We start from the raw sequence: 21,146 nt of genomic DNA on the forward strand, positions 1-21,146 counted from the left end.
GTCTACTGTCATAACTGCTGAAGGGCATACGGGTCATTCCATTTCATCAGTATGACCCTTGGAGGCATTATCCCCATCATAGTGATGAGGTGAATTGACTTGCTCAGTCAACAGAGCCAGACTTTGAAGTTGGGTCTTGACTCCAAACTGAATCCTCTTTCCCATCACACTTTGTGTTGCCTGGAGCCCAGAGCAGGGAGTGGATTATGGAGATAATATGGTGATGGGAGCGGACTGCTGTTGGGATTTAGCGGGATTTCCCCGGCAATGGATTCCTGCCTCAGGCTCTATACACATATGTCCCTCCAGAGCAGGGAAGCTGCCACCTCCACTAATTACTCTGTTGTTACCACTAATGCTGCCCCCTTGGGTCATAGGGTCCTAGGGAGAGAGTGCTGGCAGGGATCTCAGAGGTCATGGGGTCCAGCCTTTTCACTTTATAAATGTGGAAACTGAGGCACAAAAAGGTTCTGTTACTCACCCAGAGTCACACAGCTAGCAGATGCTTAAGGCAGGATTGGAACTCAGGTTTACTTGATTCCAAACCTAGTGCGCTCTCACTATGCCATGCCACTACAGGCTCATATCTGTTGTCTTCTGTGGGACATGTTAGTAAGTACTTTATTTCTGGTGTGTACCAAAAACAATGGGGACCCTGCTGCTCGGCTCTTGTTTCTTACAGAGCCTTCCTGGAATGATCTCCCAGCTTCTAGCGCCTTTTGGGTAGCTGGCTTTGAGACCTTGAGACAACTGGCCACAGTCCCAGTGTCCCGATGTTCATGATTACTGTCTTCATAAAATCTTTTCAGAGTACAAAGGGTTGCTTTGTGTGGGTAGCAATGCCTTCATTTTATAAAGAGAAAAACCAAAGGCCAAGATATCAAGGTGAACCCCATCCATCTCAGAGTTCTCCTGTCAGCCTCTCCCTGTTCTATTGGCTTATGACTACCAGTAACTCATATTCCCGGAGCATTTCAAGGCTCAGTGAGGGCCTTTTTCCTGTTGATTTATGAACACCAGTAATTCTTATTCCTGTTGAAGGCTCATAGAGGGCCTTCTCCCCATTGGCTACTGTTTTCAGAGTTATATCAAGTCAGTCCCTTCTGTTCTGCCCCAGTGACCCTGCTCAGACCATGTAAGAACATTTGGGTTTGGTTCTGGGCACCCTGATTTAGGAAGGTATTGACAGGCTGGAGAGGGTCCAGAGGAAGGCAGCCAGGACCCTTTAATTCATGTCCTTTGAGAAGCAAGTGGAAGGACTGGGAGCATTTAGCCTGGAGAAAGAGAAGGTTAGGGGGACCTTGGAGCTGTCTACTTGTACCTGTCATGTAGACGGGAAAACCATTGGCTTTGGAGCCAGATGATCAGGCCCCCCGTCTGGGCTTATATTGTCCTGCAAGTGCTTCTGATCCTCTCTGTAAAATAAGGGTATTAGACTAGATGCCTCTGAGGTCCTTCACCTCTAGACCCATGATTCATAGTCATTTTGATGGGGAAGAGAAGAAAAAAGTATTGACAGCTAGAACAGATTCTTCTACATTTTTGTGTCATGGCCCCCTTGGAAGTCTGGCTAAGCCTGTGCAGAAGAATGCTCTTACATGTGTAAAAGAAAGTCCATAAAGTTACAAAGGAAGTGGATCATATGCAAATACAGACATGAGAATGTTTTTTAAGACAAGTTCACAGAGCCCACCTGAAGAATGCCTTGTCTAAACTCTGGCCTTTGAGGTCCTTTCCAGCACCAGCCCTGAGATCCTTGGAGTAGACTTGCTTCCTTTGGCCCCAGAGGTCAGAAGTAGGAGCGATAGGTGGACATTGCAGAGTCCACTTGGAGTTGGGTGTCAGGAAACACTTCCTGCCCATGAGATTTGTCTCCTGGTGTGCTCGGCTTCCTGGGGGAGGTCATGAGCTCTCCCTCCTTGGAGGTCTTCAGACAGTGTCTGGAGGATCACCTCTTGGGATTCTTTTACTAGCTGAGATTCTTTTTCTGGTAGAGATTGGACTAGGCTGGCTTTGTAACAGCTTATAACTCCTGGGAGAGCTGGAACCTTCCCTTCCCTCTTCCCTCTCCCCTCCATAAGTCACTTTAGTTAAGTCTTTTTTTTTCAACACTATAATCATTTCCTGAAATACAACCCACTCCTCATCCCCTCTGGAATGCTCAGAGGCCTAACATTAATGGTTAGGACAGGTGGCAGTGACTCAAGAACCCGTCTAGTCCAATGCTGTCATTTTGTAGATGTGTGAAATTCTGTTTATTCAGGTCCATCGCCGAGCACTGCAGGGCCTCAATGGGCCTGTAAGCTCAGTGCCGGACTCTCCTACCGTGTAGATGGTGGCCCATCCATGTCCGTGGCTCGTGTGTATGAATGCTTTGGGTCTATATCTTTCTGTCAATCCTCCATTGAGGATCAAAGGCTTAGAATTACAAGAGACTGTAGAAACACATAGGATCAGAGATTTGGAGCCAGAGTCCAACCACACTCATTTTATAAAAGCAGGCCCAGAGAGGCTGTTAAAGAGTAGTCTAGACATGGTCATGAAGGGGCTAAGTGGCTGGAATTTGAACCTGGCTCTTAGAGGCATTCTAGTTCCCTTTGGTCCTGAATCATTTCTCACTGGGGCAGAAACACTTTCTGTTCTATTCCCAGCAAGTGGCTGGTTTCCCCAGGCCACCTGTTCTGTCACTCACATTGTCAGAAAGTTTCTGTGGATATCCAGCCAAAATGGCCTTTCTGCAACTGCCACCCACGGCTGCAGTTTAGACCCTTCGGTGCCACACAGAACAAGTTGAATCCCTCTTCCCTGTGACAGCCTTTCAGTCTTCTTGAGGCCCCTTGAGTCTTCTCCAATCTCTCCAGTCAATTCTCATATGGCACAGTCCACAGATCTTTCATTGCCCTGGTCTCCTGGATGCTTTCCAGCTCACCAGTGATCTTCAGAACTGCACCCAACCCTCCAGAGATAAGGTTTGACCAATGCATAATGAGACTGTTGATCACCTCTCAGTGTGGTCCAAGATGTTATGACAGCTTTCTTTCCTGCCTTGTCACATGATTTACTTGTATTGAGCTTCTGCTCCACTAAGATCCCCAGATCTTTGTCAGACAAATGGGTAACTAGCCTAAGCTACTGTCTTTAAACCTGTAAAATAGGGTTTTGGTACCCAAGTGTAAGATGGTTCATGTTTATTAGTCTTAACATTCAGCCCAGTGTTCTAGCCCATTGAGCTTTTTTTGGATCGTGACTGTCATCCACTTATCCCCTTATACAGAGTTCAAAAGTATATATGCCCTCTCTGCCTTTACCCAAGTCATTGATAAGAAGAGTAAACAGTAGAAGGCCCAGCACAGATCCCTGGGGCACTCTACTCAAGGTTGCCCAAGTTGATATTGAATGGGAGTGACTGCTCTTTGGGTCTGGCCTTTCAGCTAGTTCTGAATCTATTGGAGTATACTCTTATCTGCCCGACCTCTTGCCACATTTTCCACAAGAATAGCCTAGGGTCCTTCTTTGTCCCTCCTCCCATCCTTCAACATTGCCTTGAAAAGCCCCCAACAACCTCTTTGTTGCCCTTGTATGAGGTGGAGCTGTGCTTTGGTCACTTGGCTCCCATGCCACGCCCTTGCTCACATCTGCTCTGCGTGTCTTTAAAGTTCTGGTTTGGGGGTAAGTTCCTTGCATATCCGTATTACCCTCTATCACTTCCTCGTTGTTTCTTCTGTGTATTCAGAATTTCATCTTTAGAGGGCTGTACAGAATTTGAGGCCAAGCCCAGCCTTTCTCTGATCTCTTTTGAGGTTCCTGACCTGAGGTCTAGGGTACATGTGAGGCTCACATCGAGTTTTCTCTCCTCTCTCTCGGGTTGTGCCCTGGAAAGGTTGTTGCCCTGCAAGGATTCCTCCATTCACGCCCTGACAACCCATGCCTCCTTATTGACACCAGTCAGACCCAGAATTAGATTTCCTCTAGTGGGATTCTCCACCTTTCGAAGGATGACGTCAGTAAACTATTTAATCACAAAGTTGTTAGCTGCGCACTTGGCGTGGCTTGTCCTGCTTAGGTCTGCCTCTACCTACAGGACACCGGGCAAGTTACTTACCCTCTAAGGGACTTGCGTTTCTCATCTCTCAGACCTCTTACACACGGGGTCTTGGGAGGAGGAGGGTGCCTTGTCAGCCGGGAGATGGTCTGATGCCCTGCTTACCTCTCTTGCCCTTTCTTGTTTGCCTTCAGGAGGAGGGGACCCCAGCAAAATGCCTGCATTGCCCTTGGATGAACTACAGATCACAGAAAAGGACCCAAAGACAGGCAAACTGAGAACAGTGCCAGCTCTGGTGAGCCGGGTGAATCGGGGCCCTCTGGCATCATGGCCAGTCTCCATATTGGGTGAGGGTGCTGGTCAGGCGTTAGCTGGACCCAACCAAGTGCTCAACCTAGTGTACATCTTCCAAGTGCCATGTTTCTTAGCCAGTGGGAATATAAAGACAAAAAAATGAGGTGGTCTTTTCTTTAAAGAGTTTGTTTTTCCTGGGAAGTAGATTCTGAACATTTATAATCATTAAAAATTGTCGATTAAGTGCTGGGAATACAGGCAAAAGTGAAGCCGTTTTTGCCTTTAAGGAGCTTGCACTCTAATGGGAGAAACCATGTGCACATATATGAATATATATCTACACAGTAAATATAATGTCATTGGGGAAGAGGGAGCCATGGGTGAGGTAGGGAACACAGTGGACCTCATGTAGGAGGTGGCCATTGAGCTGAGCCTTGAAGAAAGCTGGAGTGCTGAAGAGATGAGGAGGGAGGGCATTCCAGGCATGACACAAAGCCTATACAAAGGTATGGAGGTGGGAGGTAGAATGTGGGTCCAAGAAAGGCCAGACAGGGGTGAGTGCTTGATCCCAGGGCAGTACAGAGCGATTTGAGCTTCTTAGAGGAAGGAGAGCGGTGACGAGGGCTGGTCCATGGGCTGTGGGCTCTGCGTGGACGGAAGGGGCTTGATGTGAGAGATGTGGGGGATAACCAATGAGCCAAGGGTTAGGGTTAGGGTTAGGAAGAGGGACAGAGAGACTGAGCACAGGGGCTTCTGGAAGGATGGTGGTGTCCTCGCTGGGAGGAGGGAAGGGGGAGGCAGGGGGTATGTTGGGGGGGAATGAGAATTAGCTCAGTTTAGACATGCTGAATTTGAGGTGTCTCCAGGACGTTTATATTGAGATGTCCAGGAAGGACAGACATCACCTGGGCCTCATCTGTGTAAATGTGTGCTATGGGGGCAGCGGGTGGGGAAAGAGACAGCCTGAGGCACCAGGAAAGGTGTGGCGCACAGGATGGTGTCATAAGGGCTGGCTGGGAGTCGGAGGAGGAAGGGGCTGTCTTAGTCTGGAGGAGACGTGATGGGCAGAATCAGGAGCCATGGGTGGAAGTCCCAGAGGCTGGACCATCCTGCAGGGCTGGAAGGCTCCCCCTCCTCAGAGGGGCATGACTGCTTGGCAGGGATGCATTTTGGGTACGGGTTGGACAAGATGTTGCTGCAGCCCCTTCCGGCTCTCCTATCCTATGATTCTGATTGGGGGGGCATCCCAGGAATAGGAGGCAGCAGCCTGTGCAAAAGCCTGGAGGCTGGAGACAGTGGGATGTGCAGAAACCAGCGAGTGGGCCAGTTTGGCTAGGAAGTCGAGGAGTTTTTCTTAGCAAAGGGCCTACATTTCAGTCATGTTTAGTCATAGACCTATTCCAATGGCTTATGTCCAGAATTACTAGACCGGAGTGCCAGAGGGCATTGGACCTGGGAACCCACCAGGGTGAGCAGCTTTCAGCCTTGGACAGTCTCATGTACAGGAACGCTGACCGTGAGACCTTGATCTTCCTGGACCGGGGGGTGTCCCAGCATCACCTGAAGAGTAGGGGGACTATGCTGGGGCTATTAGACCCACAGGGGCTGCCTGAAAGGGGCAAGAATGGGCCCAGCTTCCTGAGGGCCGCTCCTCCCATCCCCAATGGCACAAGATTCCCATTCTCTGCCCTCTCTCTGGCTTCCTCGGATCATCTTGTGACGGCTTTTACTTTGTGGCCATTTCTGGTTGTGGGCCCTGTCCCGGAGGTGAGCCTGCCTTTGTAACAAAGAAGGAGCTCGTGTGGTGCATGCACCTTTCTGCCCTGGTGGCCCCCACCTCCAGGTCGGCATTAGGCAGTGACCTCTGGCTTCCTTCTGGTGACCTTTGTGTCTCCTGGCTGTTGTCCTGGCATTGTTCTGGGAGTTAGGGACTCAGAGACTAAAGAGAAATCCCGTCTGCCTCCAGGGAGCTAACATTCTACTGGGAAAGGTAACAATGTACAGAGAAAGAGCTAGGACTGGATACAAAGTAACCAGAAGGAGCAAGGAGGCAGCCTCTAGAAGGGAGCTGGGGAAGTGAGGAGGGAGAACTGGCCAGGCAGCCTGGAGGTCACATGCACAGAGCTGCAGCTCATAGGCCCCCTGGGCTCCTTAACCGGCCCTTCCTGCTCTCAGCACCCTGCTGCCTCGACTCCCCATGTTGTTGAGCCAGGTGCTGGGGCGGTGCACCCTCGTGCCCTGGGTCTGAGCTGTTTCTTCGCCTTCTCAGGTTCACCTCCTCTCTCATTTCTGGCATTTGAATGTCCCTGTGGTCACCCCGCAGGAGGTGGGGAGGACCAGAGAGAGCCCCTGGGTAGTGAGTCTGTCTGAGTGTGCCCAGAGCCTCAGATGTCGGGGGAGAGAGAGATAGGGAGCACAGGGTCCCTGCCCTCAAGGAGCTGACAGTCTAGTTAGGAGAGTATGGAGGGAGACTAGGAAGAACAGGAAGTGTGCCTGCCTCTCTGAGGCCTTGGGCAGATGACTTCTCCTGCCTAGGCCTCAGTTTCCTCATCTGTAAAATGAGGGAGTTGGCCTAGATGATTCCTGGGGGCCATCATAGCTTTAGACCTAGGGTCCTGTGAATGTCTGCTTGAGGGCCCAGTGCCAGCATTAGCAGCAGAGCTCAGATGTGTGGGGCAGGAGCTGCCCTGCCTAGGCCGCTCTTCAGAAAGTGAACAGGAAAGTTTTCTTATGGCCATCATCGCTGGCCTCCCCAGCTCCCCTCAAGTCTAGATTCTTTTCCCATAAAAGCATACAGAGCCCAGGTCCCAAAGCACTTTGGTGGCATCCCTCCTGCTTCTGGGTAACTCCCCCCTTGCAGAGGCCTTTGGCCTTTGCTCCCAGGGCAGCTTCTGCCATCTGGTCCCTGGGAAAGCAGAGCCTTGTTCTGAGTGGGGCCAGTGGGCCTGTGTCTGTGGTTGCTGCTGGTGCCGAAGGCAAAGCCCTTTTGAAGTTACCCATTTGTTTATAAATCAGAGGAGAGGAACTCTAGATGGAGGAATGCAGTGACAGAGCAATCAGAGCCTGGGGGATGGTGTCCCCAGTGAGGGAAGGTGTGCGTGAGCAGGACAGGCCAAAGCGAAGGAAGAGGGAGGGGGCTCACGGCCCAGTGGGGAATCCCAGCTCCAGAACCAGAAGAGATTTTGCAGAGGAGGAAAAAGGTCGAGAGGGATCCAAACTCAGGCCCTCTGACTGTCAGCCCACAACACCATGCTGCCTTACACCTAACAAAGCTGCGTGGGCCAGAGGGAGAGCCTAGTTCTAGAAACTGTCTGTGCTGAAATTGGATAATTTCAATCATATTTTAAGTTGGGGTGGGAGCGGGGCAGGGAGCAGGCTGCAAAGTAGCTGGTCTAGGCTCCTCCCGAGAGGGGTCATCCCAGGCTTCCTCAGGAGGTGCTGTGGGGCTCCTTGCAGAGCCCAGAGGCTCACTGGTTTGGGGCAGGTACGGGCAGAGTCTTAGGGCAGAGGATGTGAGGCAGGCAGGGACAGAGGCTTAGGACAGAGAACGTGAGTTGGGCACAGATGGAGGCTTAAGGCAGAGGATATGGGGTGGGCTTAGACGGAGGCTTAAGAGTTGAAGGAGGCCCAGCTGGGTGAGGCCTTGCATTGGTGACCGCTCCCCAGCCTTACCCTCCATCTCTGCCTCTGTGACCTCATGCTGTCCCCTAAAGAAGGCAGCCCTCTGCTTCTTGGGAAGCAGAGAGAAGTGGGCCCATGGCTGGATCCCCTCGATCCTTCCTGGCTGGACTGAGCTGAGCACCAGGATGAGTGACCAGAGCAGGCAAGGGGACCCCAGGCCCATGATCATCCACCCTGACTAACCTCTCCCATGGTCCCTCGTGTTTCCTCGACCCCCTAGCACCCAGACCAGAAGGCCGACCGCTGCTTTGTGCTGTACAAACCTCCACCTGCAGACAGCGCTGCCGCAAGAATAGAGGAGTACCTGGAACGGGCCGCCTTCATCGCTGACGACCTCGACTGGCTGCTGGCCCTGCCCCACAAGAAGTTCTGGTGCCAGGTAACAACCCATCATGTGGGCCAAGGCTCTGGGGCACCACAGCAGGGAGAGGGCCAGCCCTGGAGTCACGGGGACCTAAGTTCAAATCCAGCCTTGTAGACTTACTGACTGTGGGACCCTGGGCAAGTGCCTGCCTCCAGGGTTGTTGTGAGGGCCAAATGAGATGATATTTGTGAAGCTCTTGGCACAGCTCCTGGCACACAGTATTTCTCCCTCCACCCTCTACTGGGACAGGTCCTGGATTTCTTGGAGAATGTAGGGAGTGTGAGGGTTTTCACAGGTGGTGTTTTTATTCCACACGTTTGCACCAAATTACAGTGTAGAGGATTATGTCTCACAAGTCATAATGACAAAACTGATTAGGACTGCGAATGCCTACTGTTTTATTCTGCGTCTTGATGCTTTTATCAAAGATTCTAATTGTCTCAATTTATATCCTGGTTGATTCTCTAGGGTTTTCTAAGTAAATCCTCCTAGGAGGCAGCATTGTGCCCTCTGGGGAGGGCTGGGCTTGCATCCAAGGATCCAGACTCAAATCTGGCTCTGCTGCCTACTCCTTGGGTGACCTTGGACAAGTCACCTGGCTTTTCAGGGCCATTTTTAAGATGAGGGGGTTGGGTTGGGTAGATAACCCTTGAGGGTGTTTCCATTCAGAATGTGTGGTCTTCAAGTTCTTTGTATGCATTGTCTCCCCATTTGGGACCAGCAGGAGCTCCTTCCACGGTGCCCCTCTTGTGCCCCTCTTCTGCCCCTTCCAGTCCGTGCCTGCCCAAGCCTGTCCTTTGCCCCCAAGCCCAGCACCCTGTGCTCCGTACCTCCTCAGAGCCTGGGCCTGAGCCAGGCACCTCGGGGGCTCACGGCCTCCTGGGCCAGTGGCACCAGGCCTGGCCTAGGGCACGGTGGCATGTGCTCCACCCCCTGTGTCTTGGCCCCTGAGCAGGTGATCTTCGACGAGACCCTGCAGAAGTGCCTGGACTCCTACCTGCGCTATGCCCCCCGCAAGTTTGACGAGCTGGCCGCGCCCCCCGCAGCAGTCGTGGAGATGCAGCAGCGCCTCCACCGTGGCGTCTTCCTCACCTTCCTTCGTATGTCCACACACAAAGAATCCAGAGTGAGTGTCGGCCCCTCTTCCCTGCAAGGCTATCAGCTGAGTGACCCCGGGGTGCTCTGGGCGGGCGCAAACCATCTCTTTGTCTCTCCCTGGCCTTTGTCGGGCAGGCTCCAGGCTCCCCTTGGCTTTCACCAGGCTGGCTTTCTTCCCCGAGGTCTCCTTGGTGGAACCCCCGGGCTCTCTTGGCCACAGACTCAGAAACCATCCGTTCTGGGCTTTCTTATGCTAATTCAGCTCTTTTCCCTCCTCTGTAGGACCACTTCATTTCCCCTTGCGCTTTTGGAGAAATCCTCTATAATAACTTCCTTTTTGACATCCCAAAGATGCTGGATTTGTGTGTGCTCTTCGGAAAAGGCAACGGGCCCCTTCTCCAGAAGATGATCGGTTAGTAAAGTGGGTCAGGGCAGGCGATGAGCTGCCAGGGGACCAGAGGACGGCCCTGGGATTCAGGGTCTGCAGACCACTGAGGCAAAGGCAGTGGTGCATAGGAAGTTTTGCTGCTGACGCGTACTGGCCCTGTGACCGTCAGCAGGGTCCGGACCACACCAGACTCCCAGTTGTTGGGCAGTGGTGCATAGGAAGTGTTGCTGCTGACGTGTACTGGCCCTGTGACTGTCAGCAAGGTCTGGACCACACCAGACTTCCAGTTGCTGGGCAGTGGTTGCCCTGAATTTCCTCCTGTGCCATTGAGATCATGAGTCTAGTTCTGCTTCTCCCCCCTTAGGTACAGGGAAGCCCTGACTGGCATGTGGCGCTTTAGGGGCAGCATGGACCATTGGTCAGTCAGAAGGAACTGCTTCCTTCTGTCTCTCATATCCTGGCTGGGTAACTGTGGGCCACTGACTCCATTGCCCTTCTGGGAGCTATGATTTCATTGGCATGGGGAATTCCAGTGAGGAAGAAGCTCAGGGACCAGCCTGGATGCCCTCTGGGCCTCCTGCTAGGTGTAGACATCAGTGGGATCCAAGGACTGTGAGACTGTCAGTCCTTCTCTAGGGGAGGGGAGGTCCCAGGATTTCTCCTCCTCTGAAAGCATGATGGGAATAATGCCTAGGGAAGGAAGATCTTCAGTAACAAGATTCGCATAGAAAGGGAGCGGAGGAAAGGGGGAAGGCCTAGAAGCCAGGGGCAGCTCAGGCCTGGGGAATGGGAACCAGCACAAGCCCTTTGGCTCAGAGTGTCTTCAAGCAGTTTGTGGACTGCAGCCTTGTGCAGTCATTGCCCTGGGGTGGGAGGTCATGGCTGTGGCCGATGGAGCTTTGCCTAAGCTCTGCCCTCCCTTGTAAGGGAGACCAAAGGGCAGTGGGATCTTTGCAGTCTTCCAGAGGAGAATTTACACAGTAGCTCAGGAGACCCTAAGCCTTGGCTCTGAGTTCGAGGTTCCTTTATTTGACTGCTTGGGGGAAGGTGCCAGGGACAGCTCAGGCTGCAAGCATCTGGGAGGCTCTTCCAAATTAAAAACAGTGGCACAACTTGATTATTAGTGTAGCCGATCTTGAAGCATCCCACGACTCAGCCCTGATGTTCAGAAAATGGGGCAGGGCCCAGGGAGCCAGAAGCCAGGGCGTGGTGGACAGAGCTACAGCGTCATGGAGGAGCGGCCACAGTCTTGGTCTTGGACCTGAAAGGAGCCAGGTTCCAATCCCACTCTGACACAGGCTAGCTGGGTGACCCCAGGCATGTCCCTGCAACTCTGTGGGCCTCAGTTTCCCCAGGTCTAAGTGGGGATTACAGCAGCAGCCTCCTCTCAGCATTGTGTAAGGATCCTTGAGGAGGTGTCTGCAGAGCCCTTGGCAGAGCGAGATGGGAGAGGGATGTGTGGAGTCAGCTGTTGTCTGTTCTTTGTTAGGAACAGCCAGGAAAGGCCTGCTGCTGGCAGTCAGACTGATGATGGGACGGGCTGTGTGGAACCTGTGATCTCCCTGGAATGGAGGGAAGCCTGTCCCCTGATGCAGTTACCCAGAGTCTGGGAGGGTGGTTCCCAGGGCCACGCGGGGAGGATGGGCCGAGGCCCCCAGGGGAGACCATGCTCTGTGCACCACTGCTTCTCCCACCCCGATGTTCTTTGGGGCTTCTGATTTCCTCCCAGACCATCAGCTCTGTGTGCCCCATGGAAAAGTGACTTGGGCAGGGTTACCCAGCCAGTCTGTGTCAGAGGCAGACAGGAGCCCAGATCTAGCTGAGTCTGAAGTCCACTTGTTAGTCTCTTGTTAACCTGTTGGGTCAGTCTCTTTGGGGTTATACTGTGCCTTTCCACAGGTGAGGGAGCCAGTATGGCAGAGCCAGGAGGGCTTCCGAGGGCCACCCCCTCCCCACCGTCCACTGAGTCAGTCAGAAGCATTCATTGAGCTCTTGCTGTGTGCCAAGTGCTGGAGGGGGCATGTCTGAGGGCACTGGAGTCTCCCCTGCCCTCCCTCCTCTCTGCGCCTGTGGGGGCGGCAGATGGAAGAGTCTGAATGGGCCTGCCTGCAGTCACTGGGTCCTCCAGCTGCGGCCTCCTCATCCAGCACAGCCTGGCCTGTTCCCTGCTTCATGCCAAGCCTTCCTGCCGCAGCTTGCAGGGGCAGCGCTGCAGCTATCCAGACTCAGTCCCTGGGCCTGGGCCTGGGTGAAGTAACCCATTCTCTCTGCATGCCCCAAGGGCCCGGCTGTGGGGCTCTTTGTATCCCTGAGGCTGCTGGGATTTTCCTTGCCTTGCTTGCTCTTGGGCCCCCTAGATCATGTGTTCTGGGCTCCACTCCATCTGCCAGAGCCCATATCTGCCCATTACCAGCCTTTGGAAAGGGGGCCTGTGAGCTCCATGAAGCATTCCCAAAGGCATTTCAGCTCTGTCAGCTCTCTACTCCCTCACTCCCCAGGCCCTCTCTTGCCAAGCTTAGCCTCGGGGTCAGATTCTAAACCTGGGGCAGGGAGAACTGAGAGAACGCTCTCTTCTTTTTGGGAACAAGGGTTTGGCAGGTGGGCATGGGGGCAGCCTCCAGGTTTCTTGAGCAAAGATTATCTGCTTGTTTCCCCAGCAGACTCATAGCATGGTCCACAGCCAGGCCTGTAGTGCAGGGCACGGTGCCACATGGCTCACTCCCTGGGAGTGTCAGGCCAGGCCACCTTGATGGTCCCTTCTGTACCTTGCTGTGGAGGGGCCCAGGAAGGTTTAAGCAGCTGAGCACAGCCTCAGGGTACCCTCATCCAGGGACCTTGGCTGTAAGCCTCAGAGGCCCAAACAACCCGGGCAGCCATCATTTAGGAAGCACCTACTGTGTGCCAGCTGCTGAGAATCACAGACCCACTGCGCCAGTGTAAACTGACTGACCCTTACCCTGGTGGTCCCATTGAGGCCCTGGGAAATGCTGATGGCTTTCTCCCTCCCTTTTTTTTTAGAAAACATCTTTATTCAGCAGTCAAGTTACTACAATGATCTGGATGAAACTGTACCCACTATCCTTCAGGTATTGGCTCTGCCTCCTGCTGGGTGTGGGCAGGGAGGAGAGCCATGGGGGGTTGTCTCTAGAAGCAAGGCCGAGGGAGCCTTAGAGCCCACCTTGGCCAGTGGCCTCATTCCTGCAAGCACAGGCACGGGCCGGTCCCCGGGCATCCACTGGGTGGTCACCCTCCCCAGGACATGCCAGTGCTTGACTGGGGCAGCTTGTGTGAATTGCCAGACGGGACTGGCTTCTCCCTGAGGCCCCAGAGCAACTCTGGCTGCCAGCCCTCCCGTGCTGCCCCTCTGCTGGCATCCCATGGGGCAGATGGCCCTCTTGGTGCAGGGGGGATGCTCTGGGGTCAGAAGACCGGGGCTCAGATCCTACCTCTGGGTGACTATGGACTGTTCACTTTGCTCTCTGGGTCTCAGTTTTCTCCTCTGTAAAATGGGAAGATGGACTAAGTAGCCTCTGAGATCATGTAGGCCTGTGCTGCTCTTTCCAAGCCCTTGGCCCTCACAAGCAGTCTGATGGAGGGAGCGCACTCCATGTCCTCTGCTTCCTCAGGTTTTCAGCAATATCCTCCAGCAGTGTGGCCTGCAGAGTGAAGGGGCCTCCACCGAGCCCCAGAGACTGGAAGAGAAAGTCAGGATGACCCCCAGCGCCATGCCTCTCCAGGTGAGCTCACCTGTCCCCTTCTAGCCCAGGGACCCTGCCCTTCCTTATGGCTCTGGCCAGGCCTGGCCTGTCTCTCCCTCTCACTCCTTCTTCCCCGCTCCCATCTCCCCTGTCTCTCTCCCCTTCTCATCTCTAAAATGAGGATGACCAGACCTGTCCTCCCTTCTCATGAGACTGATAACTCGACTTTGCAGATGGATTCACTCGTTGTCCAAGGCTTTCCCATGCACTTACCAGTGGGATGGCAAGGTGGGGATCTGTCTGTTCATGGCCATGGGTATTCCCTCCAGCAGGGCAGATTGCAGCCCCCTACACCTGCCTGTCCTGCGTGGCTCAGCCACGTCCTCCCAGAACTCGTCCTTGGGTGGGGGGCCGGGGGAAGGCAGGGCCTCTCTGCGCCCGCTGACCTTGCTTCCCATTTATGGGAAGCACTGACGTCCCTTAAGTGGTTTCTCCCATGTCAGCACTTGTTTGTCATGGGTCCCAGCCTGGCACATGTGAAGCAGTTTCTGGAAGCCATCTGACAAGGCTCACCCTGGTCCACAGGCGGGCATCCCAGAACCCCCAGATCTTTGGGCACCTCTGTGTCCTACGGCTCTTGGCAGAGGCCTCTTGAGGTGTCTCTTTCAACCTGTCCTTTTACAAATGAGGAAATATAGGTCTGTAGAGGAGAAAGGACTTACCCAAGGTGTCACAGCTTTTGCTGTCCCTATACTACTGATGAGATTCTGGACCACAGTGGAGGAGTCATGCAGCTCATAGAATAACTCACATTTGCCCACCTGCTACTATGGTATATAAAAATCATTCAGTCAACATGCATTTAGTAAGTGCCAACTCTGTACTAGGTACTGGGGATACAGAGATAAAAAACCCATTCCCCGCCCTGCAGAAGCATACCTTTTACTGAGGTAGATGGTGAAACATTTATTAAGCACCCACTGCATCCAGGCCCTGGAACCAAGACCTGTGATTTCTCCCTAAAGCCTTCCCCAGTCCTGCCTTCCCTATTACTTATAGAGAACAATACCCTCCTCCCAGTCCCCCAGGCTCAGCCCAGGAATCACTCTGGACTCCACCATCTCTCATCCCCACATCCAGTATGGCGCCAGAGCCTGCTGCTTTCAACTGTGTGGTGACCTTGCCTCCACCCTGGTTCAGGCTCTCACCTCCTCACCCTTGTCCTGTTGCCATACATTCTGGGGGGCTGCCTGCCTCGGGTCTCTTCCCCCTCCAGTCCATCCTCCATTCAGCCACCAAAGGGATTTTCCTAAAACACAGATCTGACCATGTCACCCCCTACTCAGTAAACTCTCATGGCTCCTACGGCCTCCAGGAGCAAATACAAAATACCGTTTGGCATTCAAAGGCCTTCATTACCCGGCCCTTCCTCCCTTTCCAGTCTTCTCACACCTCACTCTCCAGCCTCCTGGCTGGTCCAAGCACAAGCCCCCTTCCATCTTTCTGATCCAAGCATTCTCCCTGGCCGTCCCCCATGCCTGGAATGCTCTCCTTCACTCTGACTGCTGACCTCCCTGGCTCCCTCTGAGTCCCAGCCAAACCCGCCTTCTACAGGAAGCCTTCCCCTGTCTATCCATTCCAGGGCCTTCCCTCTGCTCATGATTTCCTCTTTATCTTGTATGGACTTGTTGGCATATTGTCTCCCCGTTGGATGGCAAGCCCCTTGAGGGCAGGGCCTGGCTTTTTCCTCTCTTTGTACCCTCAGTGCTTAGCACAATGCCTGGAATCCATTAGGTGCTTAATAAGTGTTGATGGATTCATTGGTAGGGAGCTCCTAAATTAGAACATCTGCCCATGCAGATGGGGAGCTCTTAGAAAGTTGCCTGGGGCCCCTGAGACGCTCCATGGCTTTGCCCGCCATCATACAGTTGACATTGGAAGTTAGGCTTGACTCCTGAAGTCCGAATGCGAAGGCTGCCCCTCCGTCTGCTGTTTCCCATGACTTCCCCGGGGCTGATGCGGTTGTCCCATCTTACAGCTGAGGAGACTGAGGCTCAGAAAGATGAGGTGGTTGTGCAGGGCTCTGTGTCCAGCCCACTTAGAATGGAAGCTGCGTGAGGGAGGACTTAACGCAATTCTCTGCGTCCTCAGTGGCTGGCGTGGCACCTGGCACGTGGTAAATGGTGATTCTGTCAGCCAGGGCTTTGGAATCCCCTCCTCCTGACCCCGAGTCTGGCCTTCCTTCCACCACCCTGACTCACAGAAAATTCAAACAGTGACTTGCCCAAGGTCCCTGAGGTATTGGTAAATTCCAGACTCGCACCTGGGCCTGCTGCTTTCTTATCCCATGCTCCCCCCGTCGCATTATGCTCTCTCTCTTCACTGCCGTAGATTTCCTGGTAGAACACAGTGTGGTTCTAACGCCAAGCCCTCTTCTGCTTTCAGGAACTGAGAGATGTGGTCCTCTATTTGTGCGATACCGCAACCACCCTCTGGGCCTTTCTGGACATCTTCCCGTTGGCTTGCCAGACCTTCCAAAAGCATGACTTCTGTTCCAGGTATGACTTCAGGGCCCAAGGGCCCTAAACGAAGAGGACCCTCCACCTTATTCTGCCCACATTGGAGCCTCATGACCTCTCTCGTGGCTTGAGGCCACCCCAGGGGCCATGCTTAGGGCCGTCACTGCCCTGGCCCTCTTCTGGGGCCTCTGTGGAAGAAACAAGGTGCTTGTGTCTTTAAACTCCCCTTTAGCACTCTCTCTCCCTCATGAGACTGAGCCTTCATCGTAGCAGAGAGGAGGGGTCCTCCATCTGAGCCAGTCTTGGGTCACAGGGCAGACTCTGCCCTTGGCCCCATTTGGGCCCTCACGCTCACAGGGGCCTGGATTTAAAGCTGGGAGGGATGTTAGAGGTACCCTCGCTGGGCTGGGCTGGGGCATTGATCTCACTGAAGTACGCTGTTTGTGAACAGCTCTCGGCAGAAGAGTTCAACCTGGAGATGCAAAGTAGGAGGGAGCCCTTGTAGCTTCTTGAGCAGAAGAGGAATGATCTATTCCTCTCAAGTCACAACATTGCTCACCTGGGTTTCCATTGTGGAAGTATTGGGGTAAAAACCCCAGCTCCATCTGCACCAGGGGCAGAGTTGTCAGCCATGTGACTCTGACCAAGCTACAAGGGAGGGGATTGGAGGGAAGAGGGGCCAGGGAGAGAAGTGGAGCTGGTCAGTTGGCTAATTGATCATTGGATTGATTGATAAGCCATCCGTCTTGTCTCTGGGGGGGGACAGATGGTCACTTGAGCCTCCCCCTGGCCTTCAGGGCTCCAGCTGGAGGCTCAGGTTGTGACCCCAGGCCAGGTCACTGGCGGGGTAACCACATGGCTGCCCTAGCCCTGCCTGTGCCTTCTGCAGACTGGCTTCCTTTTATGAGGCGTCGATCCCTGAACTGGAGTCCGCAATCAAGAGGAGGAGGCGGGAGAATAGCAAGTAAGGATGGCCGTGGTGCTGGTAGGCTTCCTTCTCCCTGCGCCCCCTTTGATAGGTCACAAGAGTGGATCTGGAACCAGAAGGAACCTTGGATGCCTTCACCCAGGCCAAATGAGGGCAATGAGGGTCATCACCTACTGGGATTTAAACTCAGGTCCTCTCTCTGATTCCAAATCCCCATAGGTTCCCATAGAGCCCAGAACTTGTTGGCTAGAGCCTTCATGTCTGAGATGAAGAAGGCAGTGATGGCCCAGCAGGGAGGGCGTGGGGTGCCCTGACCTCATGGCTCTGTGAGTGTGTGGGAGAGTGGGGCCTAGAAGCCAGGCCTGACTCCCAAAGTCTACAAGGCGTGGATCATCTCAGCTTCCTCATGCTCCCCTTCTCCCCTTCCTCCTCTCCTCTTTCCCTCCCCTTCTTTCCCTTCCCACTCTTCCCCTTCTCCCATCCCATCTCCTTCCCCCCATCTCCCATTGTGAATGACTCCCATCGGTCATTCATAAAGGAGAAGTGATTCGTCCCAGGTCTCAGAGCCAGTAAGCGGCTGACAGGGAGTCATGGCTAGGCCTCCCCCAAATGCCCTGCTCTGTCCACAGCACGTCTCAGAGCCTCTGGACACGCCTCGGGCTTGGGGTCAGGCTCCGGCCTCCTTCCTCTGCAGGTATCCCCTGGGCTGGGTCTGAACCCCCTTCACACAGCCCCTTTCCCTCCCCGGGCCTCTGGTTCTCGCTCCTTTCCAGTGGGCATGATCCTCACCCTGGGAGAGCTGTCTGGACGGGATGGTCCTGTCCACTCCTCAATCTGCCCACACTTGTGTATCCTTCCTCGTTCCTTTCTTCAGGCTGCTAGCTGACCTCTGGCAGAGGCTTTCCCATTCCCGAAAGAAGTTGGTAGAAGTTTTCCATATCCTCATTTACCAGATCTGCCTCCTCCCCATCTTAGAAAGCAGGTACTGCCTTCTCCATCCATGCTGGGCGCTCAATAGACATTGAGATGAGGCCCCAGAGAAGCTTCCAGGCCATTGAGGATGAGAGGTGGCCCCAGCTTGGGATGGTGGAAGTAGAGAGCTGGGCCAGGCGGAGACAAGAAGGGCCGGGGTGGGCTTTACCTGAAAAGAAGAGGGGGGCAAGCATGAGTAGGAATGTGTCTTGCATGTGGCCAGAGGCCTGAGGCCAGGAACAGCCACGGCTCACTCGTCAGTGAGCCCAGACCTCAAGGTGTCTCTGCTGCTGCTTTGGTCATCTCCAGCCCTTTCCCATCCTCCCCCAGAGCAGTGGCCAGGAGCCCAGGCCAGTGGCATCTTTCTCTGGCCTGTCCATGTTTTAGTGGGTGACCCCCGGGTGGTGAGAGTGGGACGTGGCAAGCCAGGGCCTTGCGTAGCAGCAGCAGGCTGGCCTCAGCTGCATCTTTCTCTCCCTGTGTAGCTGTGACAGCATCCAGGCCTTTGTGGAGGACTTTCTTCAGCTCTTCAGCTCCGTGCTGCAGGAGAAGAGGTGAGTGTGAGGGGCTAGGCCCAGACCCTGGCCTCCTACCAGGCACAGGTGGCCAGTGGAGGGAGGGAGTGCCAGTCCAGCCTCAGACACTTCCTAGTTAGGTGAGCCTGGAAGAAAGGCACTTCCCTCTGTCTGCCTCACTTTCCTCATTAGTGAAATGGGGAAAATAGCACCTCTCTCCTGGGTTCCTGGGAGCATCAGACAAGATAATTACAGAGTGCTTTGCAAACTTGAAAGCGTGATAGTAATGCTGTTTTTGGGCAAGGGGCTGGCCTGGTTGACCTCTGATTCCTTCTGGCTTCTGGGATGACTCATCCATGATTGGGAGGCAGTCCTCTGGTGGTGTTGGGAGGGAGCTGTCTCTAGGGGCTCTCTGAGCTGGCATGGTGGTGACCAGATTCCACCTCCCTGGTAACCGTGACTTGGGCTTGGCAGGTTTCTCCGAGATTACGACGAGCTCTTCCCTGTGGCAGACGACGTGAGTTTGCTGCAGCAGGCGTCTTCGGCCTTGTATCCTTTACCGGCTGCCGGGAGGGTCATCCTTGGAGAGCAGGTCCTTGCAGAGGGCTGGGCCCGTGATGGGGCCTGGGCACCTGAGGGCAGGCAGCACAGACCCACAGGCCTCCAGCCAGGGAGACGCCCCATCCAACAGCCAGCCCTTTGTCCAAAGCCCCACAAGTCATGGTCGGAGAAGGAAGGTTCCGCAGGGAAGGTTCTGCAGCATGGCCCTTCCCTGGCATCAGGATGGAGGGGGAGGAGCAGATGTCCTGTCTCCACTCCACCACAGCTGCAATGGGGGATTTGTCTTGGCTCCCTGCTGCTGGCTGGCTTTCTGCTGATGGCCTGACAGCTGAGCCTCTTGCTAGGCCCCTGTGGGACCACTGGACATTTCCCATATGGCCCAGGTCTCTGCCCATTTCCTTGGACTGTTATAACCTCCCCCCACTGGCCAGCAGTTGAAGAATAATAATAGGGAACATCAGGGCACCTAGCTGGCTCAGTGGATGGAGCACCAGCCCTGGAGTCAGGAGGAGCTGAGTTCAAATCCAGCCTCAGACACTTGACACTAGCTGTGTGACTTTGGGCAAGTCACTTGAACCCAACTTCCTCGTGGGAAAAAAAATAGTCAGCATTTATATAGCGCTTTCAAGATTGCAGAGTACTTGACCTATGTGATCTCATTTGATTCCTGCAACACCTTTATGAGGTGGGGGTCTTCTTCCCACTTTGCAGATGAAGAAAATGAGGCAGACAGGTTAAGTGATTTGTCTAGGTCCCACGGGTATTAAGTGTCTGAGACAGAATTTAACTCCGGTCTTCCTGACTCCCAGTCCCTTGCCCTATCTGCTGAGCCGCTTGGCTGCTTGGGAAGGAGGACAGTGTGCCCAGAGGAGGGGGCACAAGGCCTCGGGCACCAAGGCTGCAGAAACTAGAGGCAAGAGTGAGTCTGATGCCCTTAACAGGTGCCCTCAGGGATGAGACCCGGACCGCCTACATCCTCCAGGCCGTGGAGAGTGCTTGGGAAGGTGTGAACAGGAAGAAAGCTTCTCCTGTCAAGGACTCGCCACCCTGTGAGGCTCCTGAGCCAGGGCCTGGGGCAGCCCCAGCACGACTGAAGATGGATGAGGAGGAGGACGAGGTGGGCGGAGGCTGGGCCTCTGCTCCTCTCCCTCTGCAGGAGCTTTAGGGGACCCCCTTTTATAGGGGCCATGGGAAATCGTGATATTGTAGAACGAGGGTGCAAAGAGGCCAGCTAGTCCATTTTAGAAATGCAGAGACTGAGGGTCAGGGGAAGTGAGGACTTAGGAGGTCATACAGGATCCTTGGGTTACCAATTTAAGGCCCATCGGGGCTAATCCTCATTACAGAGGGGGAAACTGAGGCCCAGAGAAGGGAGGTGATGGACGCCCCTATCAGGGAGAGGTTGGGTGCCTTCCCAAGTCTCCCAGCTCTGTGCTGGGCTCAGGCCCGAGCCAGGGGCAGAGGGAGGCTGGAGGCAGTCGGCCACAAGGCCCCACAACTGCCCGCCGCCCGGGCTGGGCTTAGCCCAGAGGCCCTGGTCTGGCCCCTCCTAGAGCTTCCACCAAGTCAGAGAGATTCCAGTCTGGGAGGCTGCCAACTACAATTCCTCATTTTACAGTTGAGGAAATTGAGGCCCAGGAAAGTAGATTGACTTGGCCCAGGGCCACACAGATTGTACTGGCTAGGGCAGGATTTGTACCCAGCTCTTCCCGACTCATCCAGGGCCCGTTCGTTGCCCCAGCTGGTGACTCACCCCTTTGGTTATCCCACAGTGCGCCGGGGCAGCAGCTGCTGTGCCCACCCCCCGCGTCTCCGGAGTCCAGCTCAACTCCCTGATCTCCCAGGTGAAGGACCTGCTGCCGGACCTGGGGGAGGGCTTCATCCTGGCCTGCCTGGAACACTATGACTACAGCGCCGAGCAGGTCATCAACAATGTCCTGGAGGAGAGGCTAGCCCCGGCCCTGAGCTCTCTGGATCGCACCCTGAACAGGTGTGTGCTAGAGGAGGCCAGGCCCAAGGACGGGGAGGCCTGGCAGGGCCCACGGGAGGAGGGGCAGGGGGAGGGGGCCCTGGCAGGGCCTGGGGG

General features: G+C 54.5%; 1 protein-coding gene across 1 annotated transcript in view; it reads left to right on the plus strand.

Moving 5' to 3' along the window:
- The first annotated feature begins 4,241 nt into the window (after positions 1 to 4,241).
- The window catches only part of ASCC2 (activating signal cointegrator 1 complex subunit 2), a 27,956-nt gene continuing 11,051 nt past the window's right edge, over positions 4,242 to 21,146 (plus strand). Inside the window, exons 1-13 of the mRNA XM_069081866.1 lie at positions 4,242 to 4,337; positions 8,238 to 8,396; positions 9,337 to 9,507; positions 9,762 to 9,891; positions 12,886 to 12,953; positions 13,494 to 13,604; positions 16,011 to 16,123; positions 16,974 to 17,048; positions 17,887 to 17,994; positions 18,470 to 18,538; positions 18,974 to 19,048; positions 20,012 to 20,177; positions 20,833 to 21,050. Of these exons, the coding sequence (XP_068937967.1) occupies positions 4,257 to 4,337; positions 8,238 to 8,396; positions 9,337 to 9,507; positions 9,762 to 9,891; positions 12,886 to 12,953; positions 13,494 to 13,604; positions 16,011 to 16,123; positions 16,974 to 17,048; positions 17,887 to 17,994; positions 18,470 to 18,538; positions 18,974 to 19,048; positions 20,012 to 20,177; positions 20,833 to 21,050 (1,544 nt within the window). The 5' untranslated portion in view covers positions 4,242 to 4,256. The remainder of the gene's footprint in view (positions 4,338 to 8,237; positions 8,397 to 9,336; positions 9,508 to 9,761; positions 9,892 to 12,885; positions 12,954 to 13,493; positions 13,605 to 16,010; positions 16,124 to 16,973; positions 17,049 to 17,886; positions 17,995 to 18,469; positions 18,539 to 18,973; positions 19,049 to 20,011; positions 20,178 to 20,832; positions 21,051 to 21,146) is intronic.

The sequence above is a fragment of the Petaurus breviceps genome, unplaced genomic scaffold (genome assembly GCF_028583685.1).
Source record: "Petaurus breviceps papuanus isolate PSGF00001 unplaced genomic scaffold, PetGlider_PUasm1.0 99, whole genome shotgun sequence".
NCBI classification, from domain to species: Eukaryota; Metazoa; Chordata; class Mammalia; order Diprotodontia; family Petauridae; genus Petaurus; species Petaurus breviceps.